This window comes from Dama dama, chromosome 10 (genome assembly GCF_033118175.1).
Source record: "Dama dama isolate Ldn47 chromosome 10, ASM3311817v1, whole genome shotgun sequence".
Taxonomy (NCBI): Eukaryota; Metazoa; Chordata; class Mammalia; order Artiodactyla; family Cervidae; genus Dama; species Dama dama.
The window spans coordinates 3,302,925-3,329,765 of record NC_083690.1 but is presented as its reverse complement, the minus strand read 5'-3'; the positions used below and the strand labels follow the sequence as shown (position 1 = coordinate 3,329,765).

The 26,841-nt window shown below is 61.3% G+C and overlaps 3 protein-coding genes across 9 annotated transcripts; 1 reads left to right on the top strand and 2 right to left on the bottom strand.

Moving 5' to 3' along the window:
* The first annotated feature begins 3,291 nt into the window (after positions 1-3,291).
* On the top strand, positions 3,292-15,860 carry ZNF598 (zinc finger protein 598, E3 ubiquitin ligase). 5 transcript variants are annotated; one of them, XM_061152548.1, is made up of 13 exons: positions 3,292-3,534; positions 8,297-8,409; positions 8,875-9,004; positions 9,192-9,403; positions 9,477-9,694; positions 10,118-10,235; positions 10,820-11,088; positions 11,188-11,272; positions 11,408-12,177; positions 12,679-12,823; positions 12,922-13,072; positions 13,159-13,374; positions 14,734-15,860. In XM_061152548.1, exons 1-13 carry the CDS (start codon positions 3,304-3,306, stop codon positions 14,788-14,790), a joined length of 2,715 nt encoding a protein of 904 aa, XP_061008531.1. In that variant the 5' UTR covers positions 3,292-3,303; the 3' UTR covers positions 14,791-15,860. The 5 variants fall into 5 exon arrangements, with proteins under 5 accessions (XP_061008531.1, XP_061008529.1, XP_061008530.1 ...); XM_061152549.1 differs by lacking the exon at positions 14,734-15,860 and adding an exon at positions 3,889-4,105 and having other exon boundaries at positions 3,398-3,534; positions 13,159-14,104; XM_061152546.1 differs by lacking the exon at positions 14,734-15,860 and having other exon boundaries at positions 10,118-10,226; positions 13,159-14,104.
* On the bottom strand, positions 8,422-20,038 carry SYNGR3 (synaptogyrin 3). 3 transcript variants are annotated; one of them, XM_061152551.1, is made up of 5 exons: positions 19,331-19,461; positions 18,677-18,720; positions 17,729-17,966; positions 17,392-17,534; positions 15,850-17,305 (listed from the first exon to the last, which is right to left on the bottom strand). In XM_061152551.1, exons 2-5 carry the CDS (start codon positions 18,677-18,679, stop codon positions 17,096-17,098), a joined length of 594 nt encoding a protein of 197 aa, XP_061008534.1. In that variant the 5' UTR covers positions 18,680-18,720; positions 19,331-19,461; the 3' UTR covers positions 15,850-17,095. The 3 variants fall into 3 exon arrangements, with proteins under 3 accessions (XP_061008535.1, XP_061008534.1, XP_061008533.1); XM_061152552.1 differs by lacking the exons at positions 15,850-17,305; positions 18,677-18,720; positions 19,331-19,461 and adding exons at positions 8,422-8,621; positions 19,825-20,038; XM_061152550.1 differs by lacking the exons at positions 18,677-18,720; positions 19,331-19,461 and adding an exon at positions 19,825-20,038.
* Positions 20,039-22,652: 2,614 nt separating this feature from the next.
* On the bottom strand, positions 22,653-25,011 carry GFER (growth factor, augmenter of liver regeneration). Its single transcript, XM_061153928.1, has 3 exons — positions 24,682-25,011; positions 24,221-24,417; positions 22,653-23,342 (listed from the first exon to the last, which is right to left on the bottom strand). The coding sequence occupies exons 1-3, from the start codon at positions 24,988-24,990 to the stop codon at positions 23,180-23,182; spliced, it is 669 nt and encodes a 222-aa protein (XP_061009911.1). The 5' UTR covers positions 24,991-25,011; the 3' UTR covers positions 22,653-23,179.
* Between the last annotated feature and the right edge of the window lie 1,830 nt (positions 25,012-26,841).

Sequence of the window (26,841 nt, the reverse complement as noted above, 5' to 3'; positions counted from 1 at the left end):
GTGGGTTCATTACCACTAGCGCCACCATACATTTTAAGTCAAATGCTATAAGGGACACAGTAAGTGGCCTCTGTTCCACCCTATCACATCAGCATCTTGCCCTCCAGGGGCAGTGACTTCCAACTCTTTAAGCTATTTCTCCTAGTATTTGCCTCCATATTTTGCAGTCACGAACAACTGCTATTCTAAAAACGAGTGGTCTTTTTTTAGCCATGCCACATGTCATATGGGAGCTTAGTTCCCCCACCAGGAATTGAACCCGCATCTCATGCAGTGGAAGCATGGAGTCCTAACCACTGAACCACCAGGGCAGTCCCTGGGTGGTCTTTTCTGTTCTGGCTGTGCTGGGTCTTCATGGCTTTCTCCACTTGCGACAGTTGGGGGCTACTCATTGTTGCGGTGCACTGCCTTCTCGTTGTGGAGCACAGGCTCTAGGTGTGTGGGCTTCGTAGTCTTGGCATCTGGGCTTAGTTGCCCCGGGGCAGCATGTGGAATCTTCCCAGGCCAAAGGTCGAAGCTGTGTCGGCACCTCCCCCCCCCCCACCCCGCCGCATTGGCAGGCAGATCCTTAACTCCGTACCAAAGGGTGGTCTTTTTAAGGAGGTATGCTTTGAGTAAAGTATGCACACCTTAACTGCATTTGTTCCTACCCCTATGTGCCCAGAGCCCAGATCAAGATAGAAAAGATTTCAGTACCTTAGGGCACTCCTTCCGGGCTTCCCTAGTGAATCAGTTGGTAAAGAATCTGCCTGCAATGCAGGATACCTGGGTTTAGTCCCTGGGTCAGGAAGATCCCCTGGAGAAGGAACTGGCAACCCACCCTAGTATTCTTGCCTGGGAAATCCCATGGGCAAAGGGGCCTGGTGGGCTACAGTCCATGGGGTCACAAGAGTCGGACACGACTGAGCGACTAAACCACCACCACCAGGGGGCTCCCTTTACTCCTAGACAGAAGTCCCCAGCAGAATTCATCAGCATTTTCTCAACCTCAGCATAGTTGACATTTGTGAAGCTGTCCTGAGCCCCGAAGGATGGGGAGCAGCATCTGTGACTGTGTAGGCAGCAAAAGAGCTCTTCCACAAAGATGTCTGTGCCCTAATGCCTGGAGGCTGTGACTATTTACATGGTAAGGCAGAATTCAAGTTGTAGATAAAATTGAGGATGCTAATCAACTGAACTTCATATTGGGTTTGCAAAAAAGTTCCTGTGGGTTTTCCCCATAAGATGTTATGGAAAAACTTGAATGAAATTTTTGACCAACCCAATATAAGCAAAGCACCCTGATTTATCCAGGTGAGCCCAATGTAATCTCAAGGGTTCCCAAGTGTGGAGGAGGGAGGCAGTCAGAGGAGAGGTGACAATGAAAACAGAGGCTGGAACGATGCAATTTGTGGAAGGAGGAAGGGCCAGGAGCATGGAAAGCAGGCAGCCCACTGGAAACTGGAAAAGTCAAGGAAACAGGAATGCAGCCTGCCTGCACCTTGGTTTTATCCCAATGAGACTCATTTTGAATTCCTGAAATCCAGAACTGTAATATAATAAATCTGCATTGTTTTAAGTCACTGTGTTTGTGGTAATTTTTTACAGCAGTAATAGGAAACCAAAAAAAAAGGCTGAGCGCCAAAGAACTGACACTTTCAAATTGGCCACACTTCAGCTGGCCAAAATACTGGAGCGTCAGCTTCAGCATCAGTCTTTCCAATGAGTATTCAGGGTTGATTTCCTTTAGAATTGACTGGTTTGATCTCCTTGCTGTCCAAAGGACCCTAAAGGTTTATATATACATATATATATATATACATATATATATATATTCCCCCCCCCCCACACACACACACACTAAAGTTTCCTTCTGCTCTCTGGGTCTGCTTGTTTTTGTCCCTGTATCTCACACCGCAGGCTTTCCTCCTGAGTCTGCAGATCGCTGGCTGCCAGTCAGACCCTGACAGACTGGCTCCTTTTGGAGGGGTGTGGCTTGCTGAGACGTAACCTTCATTGCAGGGCAGCTGGGCACCAGAATAGCCTTTCAGTCCCTAACGGGGTATGAAGATCTTTCTGAGGTGGTGCGTTTCCTTAGTGAACGATCCTCCAGTTTCCTGCCGACAGTGAGTGGGAGGAGGACTGGATGGATACGGGGAAGGCCCAGGCGCCCAGTCAATGAACCAACTTCCATGCACTCTTTTTTCAATCCCACCTTCAGTGAACTGCTCTGTGGGGTTCCCCCACGGGTCTTAAGGATGCTTTGTAAAATGAAAAGCAGTCACCCTCCACCCGCTCTCTGTCATTTCACAATTTGCTTACATCTTTCACTCACTGCTTGCTCCCTTCCTCTTTGTGCTCATGGAAAAAATCTTTTACTCTTTTGCTGTCCTTTTAGTGGGATTTTATGAGGGTGAGACGACACCTGCACATGGCCAATCCACCACCATTGGCATGATGATCCTTGTTTTGCAAACGAGGAAGCTAAAGGCTCAGCAAGTTGACCAAGGTCACCAGCAAATACCTAGTTGGAGTTTCCAGCCCATTTCTGCTTCTACAGTAAAAGCGCATCCTCCCACAACACACTGCCTCTTTTCTAGAAGGGTTCAGCTCTGAACCAACCTCCCTTAACGGCAGAAGAGAGGTCCTGAGTGTGCCTAACCCCAAGCGTAGGGAGGAGGCCCCCGAACAGACTGCAGAGACTCAAAGCCCCTGGATTCACTACCCTCAATGTGCAAACCCGTCCTGCTATTTCTCTGCCTCAAGCCCCCACGCTCAGCTGGGTGAGGTCAACTTGCCCATGAAGAGGTTGGGACTGGGGGTGTCCACCCCTGGCTCGGAGACTGCTATCACCACGTGTTGTCTTTTCCAATAGGGATTGTGTTTGTGTGTGCGAGAGCCTGTGCCCGATGACACACGCGATATTTAGCAAATAAAAATACAGGGCTTTCAGTTAAATTTCAGAGGAACCATGAATAGCATTTTAGTATTAAGTATGACCCATCAATATTTGGGTCATACGTTGCTTCGAGAGGAGTCGGCGGGCCCAGGACAGATGCCTAGGCGGAGAGAAGCCGGATGTCCTCAGCCTGGCGCGGGGACGGCGGCAGGCGTCCAAATCGGTCGCCTCCGCCTAAAGCGCCGGGGGCGCAGTCGCCGCTCTAGCCCGCACCTCGCTGAGGCGGAAGTCGCGCACGCACTTCCGCCGGGCGGGCCCGTTGCTGGGCGGGGCGGTGACGTCGCCCCCGGAAGGGGCGGGCCCGCCGGGAGCCAGGCCGTGCGGTGCCGCACCGCGCCGGCCGGGAGGGGGCCGGATCCCGGACCATGGCGGCGGCTGCGGCGGCGGGCCCGGAGGGGCGGCACGCGGCCCAGGAGGCGGCGGCGGCGGCAGCAGCACCCGAGCGGGGCGGCGGGAGTTGCGTACTGTGCTGCGGGGACCTGGAGGCCACGGCGCTGGGCCGCTGCGACCACCCGGTGTGCTACCGCTGCTCCACCAAGATGCGGGTGCTGTGCGAGCAGCGGTACTGCGCCGTGTGTCGCGAGGAGCTGCGCCAGGTGAGCCGCGCCGGCGGGTCGCGTGTCGGGACTCCCGGGCGGGCGCGGCCCGGCGGGACGGCGGGGCGCCCGGCGGCCGGAAGGGGACTTTGCCTTCCTGGTGTCCGGTCACAGGCCTGGTTGGCGCCGGCTTCCAATCGGGAGGCCCGGCGCCGCCGCCTGGGGCGAGGTCCTCATCGTTGGGCCAGCTGTGGGCCGTCTGGGGGCGGGAGGCAGGCGGTGGCCACGGTCCCTGTGGGCCCGGAGCTTGCGGGCTTTCCTGCTGACCCCTAGGACTCCTGCCAGGCCGCCGGAAGGGGCACGGTCAGAGCCGGCGCTCCCCGACTCGTTCGGCTTTGGGGCTTTATTCCTCAGGGGTCTCCATCCCGGTGAAGGCAGCAGGGAAAGCTGGACACCTTCAGAGGCGACCTGTCCCGGGAGCAGAGGATCAGTCTGGGCGTTTCCAGCCCAGCCGTTTGTCTGGGCCTCTCTGGGTGACGCGGAGGGAACTCCTTCTGAGACTGGCGTTTTCATCTATTAAGTGACTGTTGTACTCAGACCTGCCACCCAAGGGGAAAGCGAAACCACTGAGGTCTCTTCAGGGTGCCTGGTGGGTGGGGATAAAAGTGTTGGAAGCTTTCATCCTCCTTGCCAGTTTCAGCTGTGGGGGGCTCGGCTCCCGAGTGGAGGGGCGGGAGTTTCTGACTGTCCACACTTGGAAGTCCCGGTGAGGTCAGAGGGCATCATTCCACACCCCCGCAACCCAACCCTCCTCGAAATGCCAGCTGCTGGCTGGGGGCACTTAGCTGGAACTCCCTGGGTTTGCTATGCTTTGAAATTTGTTTGCTTCTAGAATTGTGACACTCTCCTGGGTATGTGAATGGAAAACTTGGGCTGATGATACCTGTCAGGGAATCTGACTTTTTTCTTCCTACAAGTGACGCAGAAACGACATCCTTTTTTCCTTTTTTTTTTTTTAAAGTAGACTTTTATATTAAAGGAGCCAAGCAAATGCTGTAATCCCATGAGCTCTGTGGGCACATATCCTGTACCCTACCTGAAGAAGACATTGGGAGATGCTGTCAGTCTGTGATGGGGTGGAGTGGGACAGACTTGGACCTAGGAGAGGTCTGGGATGCAGGAGCAGTCAGTGAAACCGTGGGTCTGTCTGTGTCTTAGTCAGAAAGCTCCTCCCAGCTATGCCAGAGCCTGCCTTGCAGGCCAGGCTTGCGTGACTTGACGTAACTCTTGAATGCCCAGGTTTCCCAGCACACGTGTAGCTTCCTGGGTGTCAGGCAGGTAGGCAGGCAGGCGCAGCGGAGTCTCCAGCCCCGGACATTGCACGTCTCATTGAGAAAGTAAAGTGTTAGTCACTCAGTTGGGTCCAAATCTGTGAGACCCCATGGACTGTAGCCCGCCAGGCTCCTCTGTTCATGGGATTCTCCAGGCGAGAATACTGGAGTGAGGAGGAAGTAAGCAGACACCTATATACGGCTCTCATAGCTAGCATCTGGCCTCTCTCGTTCCTTGTGGGTCCCACACCCTTCAAGTGCTCTGTGGCAAGGGGGCGTGGACATGAGCTGTCAACTGGTTTGACTGGGGTGTGGTTTGGCATCAGGTGCTCCGGCCGAGCCACCTTCCTACCAGGCCTGCTCCGAGTTGCTTGGCAGCAGGTGGAGGTTCTGGGCAGTTTGGGAAGATGATGCTCCTCTCTGTTCATCCGGCCTCCTCCCATGCTTGGACTTGGAATCCACCCCACCCCACCCCCATCCTGTCCCCTGGCTGAGTCCTGCACTGTCTTCTGAACTCATCCTGTGTCCCATGCCTGCTCAGAAACTTCTGAACCCTGCCTCTCCTCTACCTCCTCTATGGGACTAAGCCTCTAAAAAATTGGGAGGAAAGCACGCCAAGATGCTTTGTGGGACAGGCCAGCTCTTTTTGCTTAATTCCTGCATCTTCACGTGGCGCTTCCCTTGGCTGGCCCCGGGGACAGTCCTGCAGCTGCCGCTCAGACGAGGAGCCAGATGAGTCAAGATTGCCCAGCAGGTGCTCATGGTGGAGGCCGAGGCTCCTTCCCAGCTGTGGGCAGTGGCAGCACGGGGCCGCTGACTGAGACTGATGTCAGGTCCCGGGGTCCTGCCCCCTCTTGCCTGGTCCTGTCTCTCCCACTGGCCACGTTCTTCTGAAAGACAAGTCTTGTCTTGCTTTCCACCTGGCCCTGATCCCCGGGGGTGTTGGAAAGGCTTGACGGGGCTGCTGTACAAAGTGGGGTGTGTCTGAGCCAGGAGGGACCCCGCAGATGGCTTGGTGCAGCCCCTCTGCCCCATCTCATAGGCGGGACTTGGGAGGGAGGCCGGACCTGCTGACTCTGGTCGTGCTCCCTGTGGTCCCGGCCCCTCCTCCCCAGGGAGCCGCTCTCACCCTGGTCACGGTGGACACTTCCCTCTTTTGCACTCACTCTCTCTGAGTGCTCGCTGGGAGTGGGGAGCAGCAAGGGCCCCGGCAGACACCCCCCTGGTCGGGGAGTCTGAGAGGGCTTTCGCCCCTCTCTTCCTCTCATTGGGGCCTGATCCTTTTGGGGCCTACCCATGGGCACCCTTTCGCGCTTGGTCATTTACTGTCTGGCCCACTCGGGCTGCCCAGGATGGCCCATCCTCAAGTGTCTAGACCTGGCCTGTACCTCTGTCCTGGGACCGCTCCCATCCCCGGGGTGGGGGGGCGGGTCTCAAGCCATCACACCCTCCTCCTGTGCAGCCATCCGCTCGTCTCACTCTCTCATGAGGCAGGGACGCTGGCTGCTCCTGCCTGTCGTCTGGCCCAGTGCTGGGGGGCCCCGTCCTGCTCCCAGGCTGTGTGCGAGGGGCAGTCAGCCTTGCCCCGTCCCACCTGCCAGCTGCCAGCCTGCTCGCCTCATTCTCAAACGAACATGGCCTGAGCCTGCGCGCCCACGGCCACGTTCCTTTCCTAAGCCTCTTCTGTGCTTCGGTCCCTTCCTGAGCCCACCAGCAGCCCCCTTTGGCCTGGCTCAGGTGCGCCCAGCCTGGGCTGTCCCAGTAGACTACTCCAGAGGGACAGACCCCCCCACCCCCCACCCAAAGCTGATGGTCACCCAGTCCAGTGAGGGTGCTCACATCCAGGGACAGACTCCACCTGTGGTGCATTGGAGTGGAACTCTGAGGGGAGGGGCCTCCCCTCACTGGTGTTTTTGGGGAGGGATATCATTTCTCTGCTGTCTGCCAGCCTGGGACTCTTTGGCAGCTTTGGGGTGTCCTTCGAGGGCTGGTCATGGGGGTGCAGCATCCTGGAGGTTGGCTCCCGTGTTCTGCAGCGCCAGCAGGTCCTTAGCAGTTTGGGGCCCTGCACCTGCGGGCGCCTGTCCCTGAGCAGGAACGGGGTCTGTTCTGGAAAAGCACCCCTGGGAGTGGGGGGAGGGCAGGGCTGGGCGTGGGCTTGCTCTTGGAGCACAGATCCCAGGAGAAGAGGCCAGTGTGCAGCCAGGCCTTTCCCATGTCCCTTCCGGACCTGTCAGGAGACCCTGGGCAGAGGGTATAGGGTGAGCCTTGCAGGCAGAGTGAGATTCCGCTGTGAAGACAGGCCACAGGAGTGGGCCTGGTGTAGCTGGGGCTGCAGCCCCCACGTCCCTCTGCCTGGCTTGCCAGCGTGGTGACGGGAAGAAAGGCCTTCGGGGCCTGTCATCCCCCCACCCCTGGTCCTCCAGGTCGGGCATGGCTGGACTGGGACACTTCCCTTGGAGGAAGGAGGGGGCAAGGCTTGGTTGCCCCCGAACAATGGGGCATGTCCTCAGAAGTGGAGGCTCAGCTCCCCATCTCCCCCCCAACTGCCAGAGCCCCCGGGAACTGGTTTTAACCACCCTGCTGTGGGGGCCGGCATAACCACTCCGTCTCCCCAGCCAGTCCTCCGCTCTCCCAAGTTCATGGCTCTTCTGGCTTCAGACATCCTCCGTAGCTGGGCCTAAATATAACAGGGGTGACCTTGATGTGGCCTTTCCCGAGGTGAGGATGTCCCCTGGGTGTGCTGACCTGGACACTGAGCTGAGGCGAGTAGCCAGCTCCAGGCTGGGGGCAGTGGCGGATCAGAAAGTGGCCGAGTGAGGAGATGGGCCTGTGTGGTCTTGGTGCAGGGGCAGGGTGGGGAGGACAGGGGGCCCTGCAGGGAGCAGGGCCCTTGTCAGCTCAGGGGGGACTTGCGCCTGCAGGAGGGCCCTGGGGGCCAGGCTGGGGTGACCTTGTCCAGCGTCAGGGTCTGGCCCAGCAGCTTTACCGAGCGCTGGAGACCCTGAGAAGCGGCCGGCTGCAGTTTTCACGTCCATCACACCAGCTGAGCCATGTGGCGTCCCCAGACCACCCAGTTAACGGGCAGGAAGCTGGCCAAGAACAGCCGGGGCCATGACTGAGTCCTGGGGGGGGCCCCCCTCCCGTGACATCACGGAAGCCTCATGGGGGGTGGAGGGTGGCCAGGCCTGATGCATGGTCACCTGATACGGTGTGGCGGGTGGCACTCACTCTTTCCTCGGCTGCTTCTTGGACTGTCTCTTCTTCCTCCTGGGCCTGTTGTCCTGTGCTCAGCACCCGTGTGATTGAGCCCCCGGTGGCCAGCTGTCTGATCCGTCACTGCCCCTGGGGCAGCCTGTCTGTCTGGGGTGGGTGGGGTCCTGCCCCCTGGAGGCCAGGCCGACTGGCGCGTCTTTGTCCTGGCCTCCCAGGAGGCGCCCTGCAGTGCGAGTCCGAGGCCTGCCCAGCGGCCCCTTTGGCTCTGGTTTCAGGTGGTCTTCGGGAAGACGCTCCCTGCCTTTGCCACCATCCCTCTGCACCAGCTGCAGCACGAGAAGAAGTATGACATCTACTTCATGGACGGGAGGGTGTTTGCCCTCTACAGGTGAGAGTGGACTTCTCGGCTGGGCTCCTGCGGGTCTGCGGGTGCTCTGCGGCGGGACGGACGGACGCACCTCACCCCGCCCGTGCTCCTCGCCTCCCTCGGGGCCTGGCGGCTGGTTCCTGTCAGCGGGCTCTCCTGAAATGGGGGGTGTGGCGGGGGAACTCCGGGCTTCTGTGAGGTGCACCGGAGCTGGCGTGAGTCAGGTTCTTCACCTGTAGAGGAAAAACCCCATGAGGGGTATGGTCGTCTTGGGGGTAGCCCCCGTCTTCCAGGTGGGGGGCTGTCTCCTGGCCTGGGGCCTTGTTGGGCTCGGGGCCCAGGCCCGGCACTGTCTGACGCAGCGGTCGGGGCGCCTGCCCTCCTGGCGCTCACTCCCAGGGTGTCTGTGGGGTGGGGGGGGTCCTTCTGCTCCCTGGGGCCAGTGGCGCTGAGTGTCCTGGGGGGGCTGGCCCGGTGTCTCCCCAGGCAGCTGCTGCAGCACGAGTGCCCCCGCTGTCCCGAGCGGCCGCCCTTCAGCCTCTTTGGGGACCTGGAGCAGCATATGCGGAAGCAGCACGAGCTGTTCTGCTGCAAGCTCTGCCTCAGGCACCTGCAGGTGAGCCCGCCAGGCCGCCTCCCAGGTCTTCCACCTCACGGAGCCCCGCCGCCGCCCCTAACCCCGCGGGCCACCACGCGGCTGGGCCCGGGGCGGCACCGAGGCCACATCAGGCCCTCTGCGCCGTGGGGCCGGGAGGGGTGGGAGGCTGGGGAGCTCGCCCGCGCCCAGCGCCCCTTCCCCGCAGATCTTCACGCACGAGCGGAAGTGGTACTCGCGCAAGGACCTGGCTCGGCACCGCATGCAGGGGGACCCCGACGACACCTCGCACCGCGGACACCCCCTCTGCAAGTTCTGTGACGAGCGCTACCTGGACAACGACGAGCTCCTCAAGCACCTGCGTCGTGACCACTACTTCTGCCACTTCTGCGACGCGGACGGGGCCCAGGACTACTACAGGTGGGCGTAGGCGCATGGGGACCCCGGGACCGGGTGGGCCCTCACAGGCCCCGCTGACGCCCGGCCCCCGCAGCGACTACGCGTACCTGCGTGAGCACTTCCGCGAGAAGCACTTCCTGTGTGAGGAGGGCCGCTGCAGCACCGAGCAGTTCACGCACGCCTTCCGCACGGAGATCGACCTGAAGGCCCACAGGACGGCCTGCCACAGCCGCAGCCGCGCCGAGGCCCGCCAGAACCGCCAGATCGACCTGCAGTTCAGCTACGCGCCCAGGCACTCGCGCCGGAACGAGGGTGAGCGGAGTCCCCACTGCCTGTGCTCCCTGCAGGGCTCAGATGCAGGCCCTACGCAACCCCTCAGCGTCAGTGGGGACGACGGACACGGCCATGAGCACGTGGGGGTGGGAGCTCTTCACGCCGCCTGGCTCCCAGAGGGCCTCAGCTCTGCTGTGCGGGGGTCCTTGGGCCTCTTCTTTGGGTCAGGAGGATTACTGAGCGCCTGCTGTGTGGGGGTCCCTCATGGGATGGCAGGGCCAGGAGGCCCAGGCCCCTCTCCCAGCCCAGTTCCTGCTTGACCTGGGGTGTGGGGCGTAGAGGCTCGGGGCCACTGTGACCCCCGAGAGGCGTCTGTGCCTGCTCCTGGGATCCACGCTGTGGTACACAGGGAGGCCTCCGCGGGGTCCGGCTTGGGCCTGACTGGCTGTGTGCTGGCTGCAGGGGTCATTGGCGGTGAGGACTATGAGGAGCTGGACAGGTACAACCGCCAGGGCCGCACGGGCCGGGCCAGCGGCCGCGGAGCCCAGCAGAGCCGCCGAGGAAGCTGGAGGTACAAGAGGTGGGAGGATTTGCGAGCCGCCAGGACCTCTGTCCCCTGGCTCCACCAGAGGCTGGGGCAGTGCGGACAGCTGGGCTGAGACAGGCACTGGGTCAGGGAGCTGGGCCTTCTGGCCTCTGTGTCCTGGGCATGGCAACAGGGTCGCTCGGTGTCCTGAGTGGGGCATTCTCCTTTCTCCTCTCATTTAATCAGGGATGCCACAACCCTGCAGACTGGGCTGTGAGGGGCCCTGGTCACAGGGATACAGTGCAGGTGTGCTAGGAGGCCCTGGTGTGGCGGGCACATGCTCTGGCTGGGCTGCCCCCGCGGCCAGCTGGACTGAGGCATCTGCAGTGCCCAGGCGCTGCCCCAGAGAACTGGGCTGGGTATTTCCCTGGCGCCAGAGCCCGAGGTTGGCGGGGCAGTGGTCCTGCTGCCCCCACAGCACCCTCACCTGGCCGGGGAGGCCGGGCTGGCACCTCCACTGGCTGCTGGCAGGCCGGCCTCTGGTGTCTGGGCTTCCCAGAGTGAGGCCCTTCCCCAGTCCTTCACGCCGCGTTGCTGTAGTCCTGGCCTGGCCCAGCCTGAAGGCCTCCCCATCCCAGGGAAGAAGAGGACCGAGAAGTGGCAGCAGCCATCCGGGCCTCAGTGGCCGCCCAGCAGCAGCAGCAGCAGCAGGAGACACACAGGACTGAGGACCAGGAAGAGGGCGGCAGGCCCAAGAAGGAGGAGACGGGGCTGCGGGGTCCCGAGGAGGCCTGTGGTCCCCGGCGCCCGGCCCGGACCCCGGGCGAGGGCCCAGGTGAGCAGCTCCCCTGCAGGCAGGCCCACCCTGGCCCGACAGGCAGGACGCAGGCTCCTGACAACAAGGCCGGTGAGAAGCCACGTGCCCTCCAGTTGGTCACCCCGCCAGGCCTGATCCTGCCCCCTCGACACTGCTTAGCCCTGACAAGGGTTCTCGTGCGTCTCGTAGGTCCCAAGGAAGCCTCCGCCAATGGTCCTGTGAACCAGGACACCTTCTCCACCACTGGCCCGGCTGCAGGAGCCACACTCCCAAAGTACACGCGTGTGGGGCTTGGGGCTGCTACCGAGGGTTGGGGAGGGTGGGTGCGGGCACCAGGGCTCCTGCGCGGGTGGGGGGTGGGGCAGGCCAGAGCCTGCAGGCCGCTGACCCCTGTCCGCTTTCTGCACAGCGCTCTCCCGCCCCCCACTTCGAAGCTCAAGGATGAAGACTTCCCCAGTCTCTGTGCCTCCGCCTTGTCCTCGAGCTCCGCAGCAGCCGCCCCAGGCCCTGTGGGGCTGGCGCTGGCTTACTCTGTGTCTGCCAGGGGCAGGACCACCTTCCAGGAGGAAGACTTCCCTGCCCTGGTGCCCTCCGCCTCCAAGCCCAGCAGTGCCCCCACCAGCCTCATCTCTGCCTGGAACAGCGGGGCCAGCAAGAAGGTGGCGCATCCTGCCCCGGGCTCCCAGTCCACCAGCGGGGGGAGCCAGCCCCCCAGGAAGTCTGGCAAGGGGGGAAAGGGGGGCAAAAAGGGCGGGCCATCGCCCGCGGAGGAGGCGGAGGAGGATGGCCGTGCGGGCCTCACAACCCAGGAGCTGCGGAGCGTGCCCACGACAGTCGCTGTCTCCTCCCTGCTGGCCGGGGCTGCCACCCAGACCTTCACCAAGGCCGGCAAGAAGAAGAAGGTGGGCTCCGAGAAGTCGGGTGCCGCGTCGCCCCCGCCCCCTGACAGAGAGGGGCCCCCTGGGGCCGAGCTGGCCCCCACGGCGCCCCCAGGCAGAGCTGAGGGGCCCGCCGCCGTCATCGTCAATGGACACTCAGAGGGGCCGGCCCCAGCTCGGAGCACCCCCAAGGAGCCCCCTGGGCTCCCAAGGCCCCTGGGGCCGCCCCCCTGCCCCACGCCCCAGGAAGACTTCCCGGCGCTCTGTGGCCCTTGCCCACCCAGGATGCCCCCACCCCCAGGTAGGTGTGCCGGCCCAGGCCTGCCACGGGGCCCTGGGAAGGGGCTGGGGTAGTGGGGTGAGGCCCAGGGTGGCGCAGGCAGGCAGACAGGCATGTGTAGGCCCTTCCCACTGCCTCAGAGCCTGGTAGCCAGATCTGGATGCAGGCTACAGGTCTGTGAGCCTGTGACCGCCGTCTGCCGTATAGCTCCTCTGTGACCTTTCCTCCTGCAAGTTGGGGCAGTCCTGGCAGCCTCTTGAGATGAGGACAAAGCAGTTAACTCAGGCCAAGATTTGCCATGAGGGAGCACAACATGCGTGCCGGCCCTTGGTGTCGTCAGCATCAGCGGGCCCTGGACCCACTCTGTGGGGAGGGGCTGCTGTGGGGAGGAGCAGTGGGGCCAGAGCCTGACCGTGACCCCAGCGGGAGGGGTGGCGTGTGGAAAGTGGGGACCGGGGCCTGCTTGTGCCTGACCAGTGAGGTCACGTCCTGGGACCTTTCCGTGCACCCCACGCCCCGCAGGCTTCAATACCGTGGTGCTCCTGAAGGGCACTCCGCCTCCGCCGGGCCTGGCGCCCCCTGTCAGCAAGCCACCCCCCGGCTTCTCCAGCCTTCCGTCTAGCCCCCACCCGGCCTGTGTCCCCAGCACTACGACCACCACGAAAGCGTAAGTGTGGGCAGGCCCCTGACCCCATGCCCCTGGGGGAGAGTGCCTTCAGCTTGGGCATCCCCAAAGGTGGAAGCCTCCACTTCCTTCCAATTCAGACCCAGGCCGACGCCAGTGCCCCGGGCCTACCTGGTCCCCGAGAACTTCCGGGAGAGGAACCTGCAGCTCATCCAGTCCATCAGGGACTTCCTACAGTGCGACGAGGCCCGCTTCAGCAAATTCAAGAGCTACTCGGGGGAGTTCAGACAGGTCAGGCAGGCAGGGGTGCGGGGGCCGGCCTGGCCACTGGGGCCCAGGCCAGGGCTGGGCGTGACTGGGTCTGCTCTGGCTGGCAGGGCGTGATCTCCGCAGCCCAGTATTACAAGAGCTGCCGGGACCTGCTGGGGGAGAACTTCGAGAAGATCTTCAACGAGCTACTGGTGCTGCTGCCCGACACGGCCAAGCAGCAGGAGCTGCTGTTGGCGCACACGGACTTCCGGGGCCGCGAGAAGCCTCCCGGCACAAAGGCCAAGAAGAATAGGAAGAGCGCGTGGCAGGCCAGCACCCAGCAGGTGGGCCTGGACTGCTGTGTGTGCCCCACTTGCCAGCAGGTGCTGGCGCACGGTGATGTGGGCAGCCACCAGGCGCTGCACGCCGCCCGGGACGATGACTTCCCCTCCCTGCAGGCCCTCGCCAGGATCCTCACGTAGCTCTGATGTAGCTCCCGCCAGCGCAGGCAGGAGCCACCGCCCCCACGAGCCTTCCTTCTCCCTGTCCCCACCCCCAGGCAGCCAGTGAGGCCACCTGCTCAGGCCCCTCAGCTGGCTGGCTCTCCGGGGATCACCGGGAAGGCCCTCTGCAACCTGCCGGCACACCCTCGTGGGTGATCCCTCTGGATTCCTCCTGGAAACTAGAGACACCCCTGCCGCAGCAGCAGGCTGCTCTGGGTTTACGTTCTCATGCCTCCGGAGGGCGCCGGGGAGGGAAGGGCCAGGTGCTGGGACCTGTGTGTGCTGTCAGGGCTGGTGGCCACGGTGGCCCCTTCCCAGAGCCCCTGAGCCCAAAGGCTGCAGCACCACGGTCCCTGAGCCAGGGTCCATGGGTGCTGGAGTCAGATGTTGAGTGCGATGTGTAAACAGTTGGCTGTTTCGTGACTAAAGAACGTTCAGGATTAAAAGACAAAAAATTGTGCTACTTGAAGTTGAATCTTTTTATGAGACTAGCTGAATCTGGGATCTCCAATTGCCTATGAACTTTTATAAGACAGTTTATCTTCAAATAAATTTATTTTGCAATAATGCACATAGCTGGTGTTCTGAGCTTCTCTGCCTTCCGGGGTCACCCCACTCAGAGTGTTCAGACACTACAGCTCAGGTGGTCTCAGGGAGTACTGTGGCCTGGGGGTAGGGGGCCTATGGGGAGAGGGGGACAGCTAGGCTCTGCTCACAGGAAGAAGCAGCTGACCCTGGGCCCGGGTCTTGGAGGTCAAGCACCGCCCAAGCCCTCCAGGAGCAGAGCCAGCCATGCTTGACCTACACTGTGTACCCGGTAAACCTGTCCTTCCAGAACCCAGGAGTCACACAGACCACTGAGAGAGCTTCTAAAGTAAACTCTGGCAGGAACAATTTAGAAACAGATCCAGTATTTTGGAAAGGAACCAGGCATGTGCTGAAATCTCCCTATTCTGCCACAAACACATATAAATAGTAGGAAGCAAGATCTAAACACATAGCCACCTCCAAATGAGGCAATATCCTTTACTTGAGAAGAAATGGAGATATCTTTCTAAAAGAAGCAGAAGAGGGTGGGCATTGCCTGTCTGAACCCGAGGGCCTACCCACCTATGGTGAGACTGGAGCAAGTTTCTGGGTGATGGCTGAGCTTTGGCGCCTGCTAGGAATCAAAGCCGTCACCCTCTTCACTCTCCACAGGGCTGCGAGGAGGCCACCTGTGTTCCCTATCACATGGAAGAAGCCCCTCATAGCTGATGCCCTCTGCAGACCTGAGCACAAGACAGCACCCTCAAAGAGTAACCTGGAAGATGGGCTATCTCACTCATACTAAAAATGCTGATTCTTAAAGAAGAACCAAGGACCATAACAATACCAGGCAACACAGCCTGATGACAAGCACCACTCAGCTCTTAACACAAGTTTATGTTAACACCTACTGCACCTTAGCAACTACTACACCTAACTGCAAGTACTACACCTACTGCAAGGAGATCAAAACAGTCCATCCTAAAGGAAATCAGTTCTGAATATTCACTGGAAGGACTGATGCTAAAGCTGAAGTTCCAATACTCGCCCACCTGATGAGAAGAACTGACTCACTGGAAAAGACCCTGATGATGGGAAAGACTGAAGGCGAGAGGAGAAGGGGATGACAGAGGATGAGATGGTTAGATGGAAAAAAAAAAAAAAAAAGATGGTTGGATGGCATCACCGACTCGATGCACATGAGTTTCAGTAAGCTCCGGGAGTTGGAGATGGACAGGGAGGCCTGGTATGCTGCAGTCTATGGGGTCTCAAAGCATCGGACATGACTGAGTGACTGAACTGAACTGAACTGCACCTTTGACCATGGGAGCTGCTCTTCTCCTCTGGAAGGGTATAAGTTGAGACCAAGCTCGAACATGGCCAAGCCAGAACCCCAGCCCTAGCTCCTGCCTGCTTCCTTGAATCAACTAGAAGGTTGTTAACCAGTAAGAAATGAAAAAGTAACTGAAATAAAACTCCCAAAAGACAAATTCAAAAGTCAACAAGACCAAGCTGGGGATGTCTCCGAAGGGGAGCTGGCCATGGAACGTGGCTCTGGACACTGCATGGTATACAGGGCAGGGGTCTCGGGAACAGGAGGTGGTAAGAAGGGGACATCTGGAGAAATCTGGATGGGTTTACCTAGCACTCTCCAGAACAGGAGCATCAGCCTGGTCTCTACCTCCTGGCCCCCTTCTGGAATCGGGGCCCTGGTGCTCCTTGGGTCCCAATCTCTGGTACTGGAGGGACAGGAGTGGAAAGGTCACAGTAAACTCATTTACAGTCTTTATTGTAAAGAAGTTGCAGTTGGAACATGGGACACTGAAAATACACAATCACTGATTGTTCTTTCAGAAGAGGGAGGGGAGAGATCCATATATACAAAAATTGTAAACATGTTCACTTAAATATCCACAAATAATCGGTCTATGCTACAATGTACAGGGTTGTCACTCAACTGCAACTCCTGAGGGAGGCATCTGTCTGTGAGAATGAAGGTGGCAACCGCATTTGGTATTGACTTAATGTGAAAAGCCAGCTTTGAGCAATGCATGAGTACTCAGCTATGCAGAGGGACCCCCCCACACACCTCGGGCTGGGCCTTAAAGAGGGGTGCAGTGTGGGGAGTTGGACTAGTCGAGGAGGCCTAGGTAACAGGGTTTGCAGGGAATGGCCATCTCCAGGGCATGGTAGGCAGGTGGAGCCTCGAGGCCTCTCCTCATGGGGGGCGTGTCCTGCAGGCACCCAGTGTCCGGAGCCTCCCTGGGGCAAGGTCTTACTGAAAGGCTGCGAGAGAGCCAATGCTCAGGCCTACAGCCACATTGTGCCCTCCTGGCCAGAGCTGCCCGCACCCCAGCAGGGGCCTGGGCTGAGGCAGGTAAGGGCTGGAGCTGGGGCCACAGACAGAGGGGCTGCTTGTGAGGAACTACAAGGTGAAACCTTTAGACTTGACCACAATCACAACATCCACAGGGCCGGGCTACTCTAGTGTGCCTGTGAGAGGAAATGGGGGCGGCTCCAGGCAGAGCAGGGGGCCCCACAGGGTGAGACACCAGGGCAGAGCGAGGACCACCAACATCCACGGGGACAGGGGGTGGAGAACTGGCCACGCTTGCCGGGCCACGGGGTGAGGGCAGTGTCCCTTCCCCCAGGCACCCCGAGTCCAGGGCAGCTCCCGCACCCGGCTATGGAGGGCAGCTGGACCTCTGACCCCGGAGTGGGCAGGTGAGCCCTGGTTGGCTCACGAGGGGAATGGCCCCCTGCCAGGCTGGTCCACTGGAGGCTGGAGGACACATGCCCAGGGCCATGATGCTCCCTCCTCAGGACCTCTGGCCCTGAGCTGGGGACTAATGGGACCGGAGGAACTTGGGGGGCACAGCCCAGGCACCCTGGAGGCCACCTTCTCTTGGCCCCAGATGACCCACAGCATCCACTCCCTGCTGCTGGACCGGGAGGACCTGAGGGAGGCCCCAGGAGGCCTTGGACCCTGCATGGGTGGGGCAGCCTTTGCGCCTTGGTCTGGGCCTGCTGGCCTCTAGTAGGCAGGGACCTGGTACCCTTTGGGGCTGGTGTCCAGGGTCTCGGTGAAGGGCGGGCTCTGGTAGGTCTCCGTGCCTTCCACACCGCTGCCCACCGGGTACCCCGGGTAGGTCTGGCCCGCCCCAGCACCCAGCTGCTCGGTGGCAAAGAGCGACATGTCGGTGCCCAGACGGAACCGCTGCAGGGCCTTCACGGTAAGCGCCACCTGAGGGGGAGTCCGGGGTCAGCCAGGGCTGACCCTGCCCGGACCCTTCCGGAGCCCCAGCCTAGCCGCCAGCCGGCCGCACTCACCCAGCTGAGGATGGAGAAGAAGCTGAAGGTGATGGCGGCTCGCGCCGCGTCCCCCGCCTGCGCCGTGCCCGGCCCGGGCGCCGTGCGCTGCCACTGGTTGGTGAGGAAACAAAAGCCCACGAACCACAAGAAGGACCAGAGGCCTGCGGGACGGCGGACGGGCAGATCGGGGGGCGCCCCACGCAGGCGCCGGGCCCGAGCAAGAAGGAGACCCCGCCCCCGGGCCTGTCCCCGCCCACTCGTTGAGACCCGCGTTCCTGGCCCCGCCCAATCCCGCCCACCCGGAAGCGCCGCGGCCGGGCCCCGCCCCGCCCGGGCCCGCCCCGGCCCCGCCCACCTGAGAAGCCCAAGTCGAGCAGCACTGCGCGGCGCCGGTCGCGAACGCTGCTGATCTGCTGGAAGCGCACGTCGAGCAGCAGGAAACCGGCGCAGGCGAGAAAGGCCCCGAGGCCGAGCGCGACTCCGAAGCGGCAGGCGCCCGCGTTGCCGTTGAAGATGCAGCGTAGCTCTGGGCCGCTGTCGGCGTTCACGTAGCCCTCGTTGACGATGGGCCCGAAGACAGCGATGGAGAACACCTGAGGGCGGCGGCGGGAGGCGCTCAGGGCTCTGCGGTGCCCCTTAGGTCTCCTTGCCCACCGTGAGCGCCGACGGGCCCCTGAAGCCCAGGATCCATCTCTTTGGGGGGGGGAGGGATGTCTTCAGGGACCCCTCCCTTAATACCTACCTCAGGTGTAGCAACTATAGACAAAGCCTTTAGTGAGGATCTACTGTGCACTGTGCTTAAAATGGCCACATGCCTTATTAGCGCATGGAATTCTCCGAAACAACCGCGAAGGTGCCATGGTTCTTATCTGCTTTGTAGATAGGGAGCTCGGGGCTCCAGCAGGTGAAGTGACTTGTCCAGGGGTCACATGGTTGGTAAGAGCCAGGGCTGGCATTCAAGCTGTGTCCTCTGTACCTTGTGGAGCCCGAAGTGTCTCCCATGGCCCACTCCAGAGCGTGGGGACAGGAACTGTGACCCCCAGGCCTGAGTCAGCAGGGTTGGGAGAGTAGATGTGGAGTGGGGAGAGAGGGGGCATGGGGCGCACAGCAGAGGGACGGCTGCACAGAGCTGTCAGCCAGGACCTCTGTGCACCCTGCCTTCAGCATGCCCGAGCTGTGCAGTCTTGTTTCCCAGCATGCCAAATGTAGCAGGCACGACTCATGGGGCGGTTGGGTCAGAAATAATGCCCACCCAGCATCCTGCACTTTGTGGGCACTCCAGTCTGGGATTAATCATCAGTACCATCCATGAGTTCTGGGGTTCAGTCAGACCTCAGTGCCCTGTGGCTGGAAGGCAAGGGAGGTGGTGTTAAGAGTTAGTCCCTCAGTCATGTCTGACTCTTTGCAACCCCATGGACTGTAGCCACAGTCCTTTTAAACCAGATGCTGCTCTAGGAGCCCTGGGCAGCCATCTGTTTCTAAAAAAGAAAAGACCTCGAATTTCTACTTCATTTTTCTGCTTTCCTGCCCCAGCTCCTAGAGGCTAAGAGGGAAACCAAAGTGCAAGATACGGACATGTACCCCCAGATTGGTCCACCAGTTGGGTGAGAGCTGGAACCAGAACGTAGGGTCCCTAGTATCTGGTCTAACCAGAGTCACTCCACCCCAGGGCCCCTGCCCCACCCTGAGCACCACCCTCCTGGAAGACAGGTGAGTAGATGCCAGCACCAGCTGCCAGCAGGTGGGCACAATCCAGAACTTGGCATTCCACCTTCCGTGTCTCCTGCCTGGACGGATGGGAAGGAGGAGCAGGCCACTGGGCCTAGGGTTGCTCCAGCGGGCTAGGCTGCACCAAATCTGCCCCTCCCACACCACCTCCAGGAAGCCCTCCCAGTGCAGAGCCCCTTCCAGCTGCCCCACGCAGAGGAATCCCGAAGCACCCCCACCCCCAACTCACGGTTGCAACTGGGGGGCCTGAGAAGGGCCAGTTCCCTTCGAAGGAGGCGGGAGGATGTGCGCGCAGGAGAAGCAAGGGGGAGGCTCGGCCAGATTCTCTCGGTTCCGGTAGCCTCTCCTCGTGCTGAGGCTGAGCGCCCAAGCCCTCCGCGAATCCCGTCCCCACCCCTGTGCCCGTTTCCAGGCGTGAACACAGGAAAAACGGAGCGAGGGCTGAGGAAGGGCACTGAATTAGACCTAAGGAAGAACTGGGAGGTGGGTGCAGAGGGTGGTGACCTCTCAAGGTCCCCGGCTGTCTCCGCCGGCCCCTCCCCCGCCGGCAGGTGGGCGCACCCAGCCCGGTGACGTCACCCTAACCTGCGGCCGGTGGGGGGGAAGGGCCGGCGTGGATGGGGAAGGGGCGAAGGGCAGGGGCGAGGCGCAGGTGTTCGGGATGCGGGAGACGAGGAGAGGTGGGAGCGGGTATCGGGGCGGGGGCTGGGGTCGGCCACTCACCCAGGATGCGACCCGCAGCAGGGTCTGGGGCCGCCGCGCGAAGCTCACAGGGTCCAGGGCTGCCCCCGCGCGTCCCGCGCCGAACGAGCCTCCCTCCATGGTCAGCCTGGGCGGGCCTCGCGCCCCCGGGGCCCTTTGTCCGCCTATCCGTCGGGCCGGCCCCGCCCGAGGCCGCCCGGGGATGCTGCGAGTGCTGATGCTGCCGGTGCGGCCAGTGCTGCTGCCGCCGCCGCCGCCTTTCGGGAGAGCGCGCCCGCTGCGGCGGGGACGCGCGGGGCGGCACCGAGCCCGCGCCCCCACCCTGGTCCACGCGCGCAGGGCTGGAGCCCTCACCTCCCTCCGCCCCGCCCACTTTCCACCCCCGATTGGCACCACAGGACCACCCCACCCGCCAGGTCCCCACCAGGAGGCAAGGTCAAGGGGCCGAGTGCCCCCACCCCACAAATAGTCCGGAGTCAGCAGGCCCCGCAGACTTTGCGGTAGCCAGGCGGATGGACAGACCGCTGTGACCCTGCTCCTCTGAACAGGGGCCTTTGCTGAGTATGCAAGGAGGTAACAAACCCAGGGTTCCAGCGTCTCTCCCCAGCCCTCAGGGAAAGGGAACCCAGCTTTCTTGAGTCCCCCTTCTCCTTCAGAGGATTCTAGCCTCCCTAACAGGGTGGGGCACTTCTGCCCTCAGGGCACCACCCAGGCAGGCAAAGCCCAGAGGCTGGCCGGGTGGGAGGTGGGGCGTCTCTGCTCTTATCCTGTGGCTGGATCTGGTCCTGCGGAGGGTGCCCACTGAGCCCCCTCCACACTCCTGGGTCTCCCCAACTGACTTTTGGCAGACAGTTTGGGGCGAAGCATTGGAGAGGGGGAGTTTGGCAGAGCGGGTGCCTGGCTCCCTTGAACACCTGCTGGGTTTCTTCCAGAGATCACCCAGCTTGGGGTTGGACAGGGTCCCTTCCTTCATGGTCCTTCCAGGGAGCTGGACAGGGGCCCAGGTGATGCTTGTTTCTGCCCAGGACATTTGAGCAAAGTCCACAGTCCTTGAGCACTGATAGTGTCTGGGGTTCCACCACCCTCTGTGGAGGAGGGGACTCTTTTACCCCCTCTTTCTTCAGATGGTAAATAGCCAGTCTGGGAGTTTCCTGGCTGTCCAGTGGTTAGGACTCGACACTTTCTCTGCCAAGGCTGGGTTTGATCCCTGGTCAGGGAACTGGTAAGATCGTGTAAGCTATGCAACGTGACCAAGTTTAAAAAAAAAAACAAAAAAACACTGGTTTAGTTCCTTGATCACAGAAAGTGAAGAGCCGGGATTGAAACCCAGGTCACTACCGTGCCAGGACAGATGACGCCAGTTTCTATCCAGGACATTGGGGAAAGGTGTGACCTGGTTGACTCGATGCTTTGTATATCCAGTCCCATACCTTTCACCTGTCAGCAACAGTTCCGTCTCATCCATCATTCATTTCCCCTTTTACTTGATTCGTTACATCGGTGCCTAAACCTGCTACTTCCTTCCACTCCTGAACCCTCTTCCCTCCAGCTGTCACTGCTCCTTTTAGTCCCAGGGGCAATTCAGGCACTGCCATCCTTTTCCCATCCTCCTGGGAACACTTCCGATGTCACCCTCTCCTCCTACGTCCTACGTCATGGGCCCTTTCTTTTTCATTCTTCCTGTGACCTTTGAGCTTAGGAGTCCCCATGTCTGGTCCCGGGGCTCTTCTCCCTGCTCTGTGCTCACTCTCTTGGTCTCCATGCTCACAGCTTGAGCCAGGACTTTCACTTGAACTTGAGTCCCTCTTGTCTTAGCCTGGAAATCAGAGTCTACTGCAAAGTTAAGAGTTTTATTGGGAGGTGAAACTTTGAAGAAGGCAGAGTTAGGGAAGAATGGAAGTGAGGCAGGGAAGAGGGGAGAGCCAACATGGAAGGCGTGGTCCTGAGCTGACCACAGCCCCGCTGGCTCCCAGCATGCAGGTGCCCCCGTGCTGGGGGCGTCCATCGGTGTACCAAAGAGCAGTGACTTCTCCACCAGTTGCCCCTATTTCTTTGTGTCACCTGGCTCCTCTGGGCAGCCCCTGTGGAAGCCAGTACCCCTGTAGGGCCAGTGTGGTGAAGATGCTAAGGAGAGGCTGTGCTAAAGGCTGGCTCTTGCCCAGTTAGGGGCTGAGACACCCTAGGGAGAGGTGACCAGCGCTTTATGATCACAGGGGTGGGGCACACTGTTGCTGAGCCATTCCAGCTGGGAGCCAAGCCCTGGGAATGGGTGTGGATGAGAGGATCTGGGAAGGCCCTAAAGCTGGGTCCAGGTCACCCCCAAACCTGCTCCACTCATAGCCTTCTGCATCTCACTGACACACTGAGCAACTGCCTTCTTCCAGTGGCTTGGGCCAGCACTCCATAGTCACCCTGGACTCCACCTTCAATCCAGTGATGCCTCCCACCCACCCTGGGGCGAGCTTCCCTCTCAGCTGCTGCGTAGTAGGTGTTGATCCTCCCTACTCTCGGCCACCCCTGCCACATTCCAGCTAAAGTCACACCTTGCTGTCCCTCTGCTCCAGATCCTCCATGATGCATGTTTGGTCAGAGCTGGGTGTTAGAACCACATCCTTACTGGGGCCTTGAGGACCCTGTCATTCAATCTCCCCTCCTCTGATCCTTTCTCCCTCGGCTCCAGCAACTCAGCCTCCTGTTCCTAAATATCCTAGCCCACCCTTGCCTTGGAAAAGCCCCCTTCTCCTGGGGAACCAGAACCCAGATAAGGAAGCAGCAGATCGCAGAGGGATGCAGGCAGCAGGCCTGTCTGCTATTGCAAGTCCCAGCACAAAACACGCTGAAGCCAGGACTTCGGTCACTTCTCCAGCATTTTATTTTGGTCTCGAGTTCCATGGAACCTGTAAGGCCAGAGGCCGGACCGGAGGCGAGCAGCAGAGCTCGGCCCATAGGCCTCTTTCCTGACGTGCAAACAGTGCACAGCCTCCGGGGCTACAGTCACTATCCCCCACTGTCCCTCACTACAAGGTGGGGAGACACAGGACAGACCTGGAGGGGCAAGACGGCAGTACCCAGCCAGGCCTGTGGGCTTCCTGTGTGGAGAAGCAGGCGGCGGGGTGGGTGAGCAGGAGGCCGAATCCTGAAGGGAAGGGACGTCCTGGGCTGTCCCTGCCTCCCCCGTCAGCAGCCCTGCGGGCCCCCCGTGAGGAGGCCACCACCGCATCAGACTCCTCCACTTCTCCCCCGAGCCTCAGAGGGAGAGGGTTCCAAGGGCAGGGTCTGGGGACCACCCAACGGAGACACCACAGGCTCTGTGTGTGACGGCACTTTAATAAGCCCCGCCCTCTCTGGCTGGGCCTCCCCAGGCTCTGGCCGCTGGCTAGTCACAGGAGCCGTCCTTCCAGCCGTCGCGCCAGCGCTCGTCCACCAGTGAGCAGTCGAAGTCCGGCTTGCCCAGCTTGCGGTTCACCTCGTTGTGCAGACGGCAGAGCCACTGGGTGAAGCTCACCCGAGTGCGCGTGTCTGGCTGGTCCCTGTATATCCTGCGTGAGGGGGAGCACGTGCAGGAGGGGGCAGGCAGTGCTCCCAGCGTGCCTGCCCCACCATCCCCTGGCCTGCTCAATCCAGGGAGGAGAGCTGGGGCCTAGACCCTGGGGTGCCCTCATGCTCTGAGGAATTCCCAGAAGGGGGCTGACCCTCCAGCCTCAAGGCCCGGTGGACTCTTAGACCTGCTCCAACCGGTACGCAGGGCGCGTGGCAAACCCTGACAAGAGCCCTGGGCAAGACATTAAGACACAAGGTCTCCACTTTACAACCTCATAACAATCAGGAGGCCTCACCCCAGCGTCCCTGGCCCCAGGCAGTGTGTAGAAGGGCGGGGCTGGCATAAAGGCCTACCTGAAAACCAGGTCTGCTTCTTTGGCCCTGCCATACCACCTCAGTAAGAGACCTCATAAATAAATGACCAGGCTCTAAACAGCAAGGGCTGCCCTTTCCCCCACAGCCAGCCCAGAAATGCTTATGGCTGCCAAACAACAGTTCTTGGGTTCCCCAAAAAGGCGGCTCTTGGAAGCAAAAGCAGGTGAGTTCCCAAGGCCTTGAAACTGAAGGCCCTGCTCCAGAAGTTAGGCACACGTCCCCAGAAACCTGCCAGAGGCTCCATCAGTGCTAAGCAAGGGATCTCATGAGAGTAGCCCTCCCCGGGAGTGAGCTCCGTGGCTGCAAAAAGCAACAGCCCCCAGCAGCAGCCCCAGGCCTGGCCTTTGAGGAGAAAGGCAATGGCTCTGGAATCCCTCCGCTGTTGGTGGTCCCTGCTCTCGGCAACCCGCTGCCATCTCGGCCTCTACTTCTCTAGGCTCCCCTTTATGACATCTGCCAGGGGCCCCGGACCCATGCTGCGCACCCTGCAGACACGACTCACCTTTTCCTTATGTCTTCGGCACACTCTTCACATGGGTAAAACTTGGAAAATAAATGTATGAACTGAGCCATATCCTGCTGCTGCTCTGGGGTGGGCAGGTCGGGGTAGTAGGCAGCCAGGGTGTGGAGGACAGCCCAGCTGTGGCGGCCCAGTTCCTCGCGATCCTGAGGGCAATCCTCCCTAAACTTGCTGTCCCGCTGTGGAAGGAGGCCGACCAAGGATCAGTTCGGTTTTCCCCGACCAGAAACCTACAAAACTCCCCTTTTTTTTTCGCCCCAGACGGAGACCCATTGACCGGAGACAGAAATCCTGGGGCCGATCCAGCCCACACGAGGCCAAGAGCCGCAAGGCCGGGCCTACCTTGGGGGCACGGTTAGGAAGCGCCGACCCCCGGGGAGGGGACGGGCAGCCTGTCCAGGGTGCCCAAGGACAAGGTGTGGGGGGCCCCCCTGCGCTTGCACCTTCTGCTGCGTGCGCATCCACGACTTGAAGTCCACGCAGGCCCGGCAGGGCCGCCGCGGGGAGGCGAGCTCCGAGGCCGGAGGGTCGGACGCCGGCCCCGCGGATGGCGCCCGGGCCGAAGCAGCGGCTTCTCTCCGCCCCGCGCCGCGGCCGCGCGCGTCCGTCACCAGGTCGTCTGTCACCTCGGAGCGCGCGCCGCCGGGCAGGAAAGAGAAGAGGCTCCCGGCGCCGAAACGGCTGCGCTCGCTGGGCGCCGCCATGCCGCCCGCGCAGTGCCTGCCGGGCCAGCGCGGCCTCCACACCGGCATCCAGGTCGGCCTCCAGGCCAGCGCGCGCGCCGCCGCCAGGGCGCGGCCGCAGGAGCCGGGCACGCGCGCCGCGGGCGCGGAGCTGGGCCCGGGGGCGGGGCCCGGCGCGGGGGCGGGGCTGGCGGCCCGGGTCCGCGCCCCGGGAGATGCAGGAGTGCGGGAGGGGGACGCGCCGGAGGCCCGAGTCGCGGTTTGCTCGGCGCCCGAGCCCCGAGTCCTAGCCTCGCCCTTGGGCCTCGTTCCACGTCCCGAGCCAGTCTTGTGTCGGCCGTGGCGGTGCTCCCCCTTCCTCCAGTAGAAGACCAGCGTGCTGTGGACGACGCGCCGTGGGCGCGACGCGGCCTCGGGCTGTGGCCTCTTGGACCTCCGTGTTGCGGCCCGCGACGCCCCCATCGCTCCGTTCCGACCGTCTCGCGTGCCTGCGGCTTGGCTCTGTGCCCTCCGCTGGGGGCGCGCCCGGGGCCGGGTGCTTGGCGCCTGGGCAATGCGGGGCGGGGCTGTGAGCGCACACAGGGCGGTGCGGCTGCGGGTTCGGGGAGTCAGCCAAGGCGACCGGCGCCATGGCAACGGGCGCCCGCCTAGGCTGGGAGGGTCGTGCCTGCAAAGGAGGTGCGTCTCTGGACTCCTGGGAGCACTGAGCAGCCCCTCTCCTCTCTGCTCAATCCCACAGCCTATCTGAAGGGGTTAAACCCAGGTGGGGCGTGGCCTCAGGGATACCACTGCTTCCAAATGTATTAATCCCATATGTATATTAATATGTACATTAATTCATTCTGCAAATACCTGTGTAGTGCCTAATGTGTCCTTAGCACTGCTCTAGGCTCTGGACAGGGCAAGGAGCAAGATTCGTTCCTCCTTGACCTCCTCAGCCCATAGTCTAGTGGTCAAGATGGAAAAAACAAGAGTCACACCAAGTGTTTAGGTCCAAGCTGTGATGGAGGCTCTGAACAGGGTGTGTTAAATCTAGGAGGCCTCCTTGAGGAGTTGACCCTTAGGCAGAGAGGCCTGAAGAATGAGAAATCAGCTGAGGAGGGTAGTCTGAGCCAATGTAGGAGGGAGGAGGAGCTTGACTTCCTGCAAGGGCAGAAAGGCTAATGTTGGACAGGACCTGGGAAGGGTGGTGTGAGCAGAGGTCCTGAGGTGGCCAAGGGCCCACTGAGGACACCATCGACTGACCCAAGAGCTGGGGATGTATGCTGAGGACCCTGGGATGGTGCTGGGAAGTTTGGGGCAGGGTACCCTGGCCTGATCCCATTTTGGTTTTGCATAGTTTCCTCTGGAGAGTGGATTTCACGGCAGCAAGTGAGGACCACAGGCTTGGGGCGGGGGGGGGGGGGAGGGCGGAGGAGCACGGAGCTGTTGTAGTGGTCCAGGTGAGAGGTGAGGGAGGGGGTGTGGAGAGGATCTTGGTTGCTGGGAGTGGGGAACACGGGGCTGTCAGCAGTGTAGGGAGGGGCTGCAGCATCCTTCTAGGTCCCTGGCTGTGAGCAGACTGGCCCTTCTCCAACTTCACTGTATTCCAAGGGAGCTGGAGCCGTCCCACTCTGTACCCTACCAGGCCAGCGGCCCCCACTGAGATTGGCAAGAGTGTGGCAGCCGGACAGAAGGCACTTTGCAAAAATCAGGCCTGCGTCCACAGGTGTTCATTGCCTGGGCCAAGACCAGGGGAGGTTTGAAGGCTTCAGAGCTCGCCTCTGGCTGGACAGATGCACAAAGGCCTTTTGTCAGGCCCTGGTGGCTTCCTGACCCCTCCCTCATGGAGGGCTTGGGTGGAGGGGCTGGGACTGAGGCCCTTCTGCCAGAGTGGGACTGAGGGAGGAGGGGAAGGGCCATCAGAGTGCCGCCAGACTA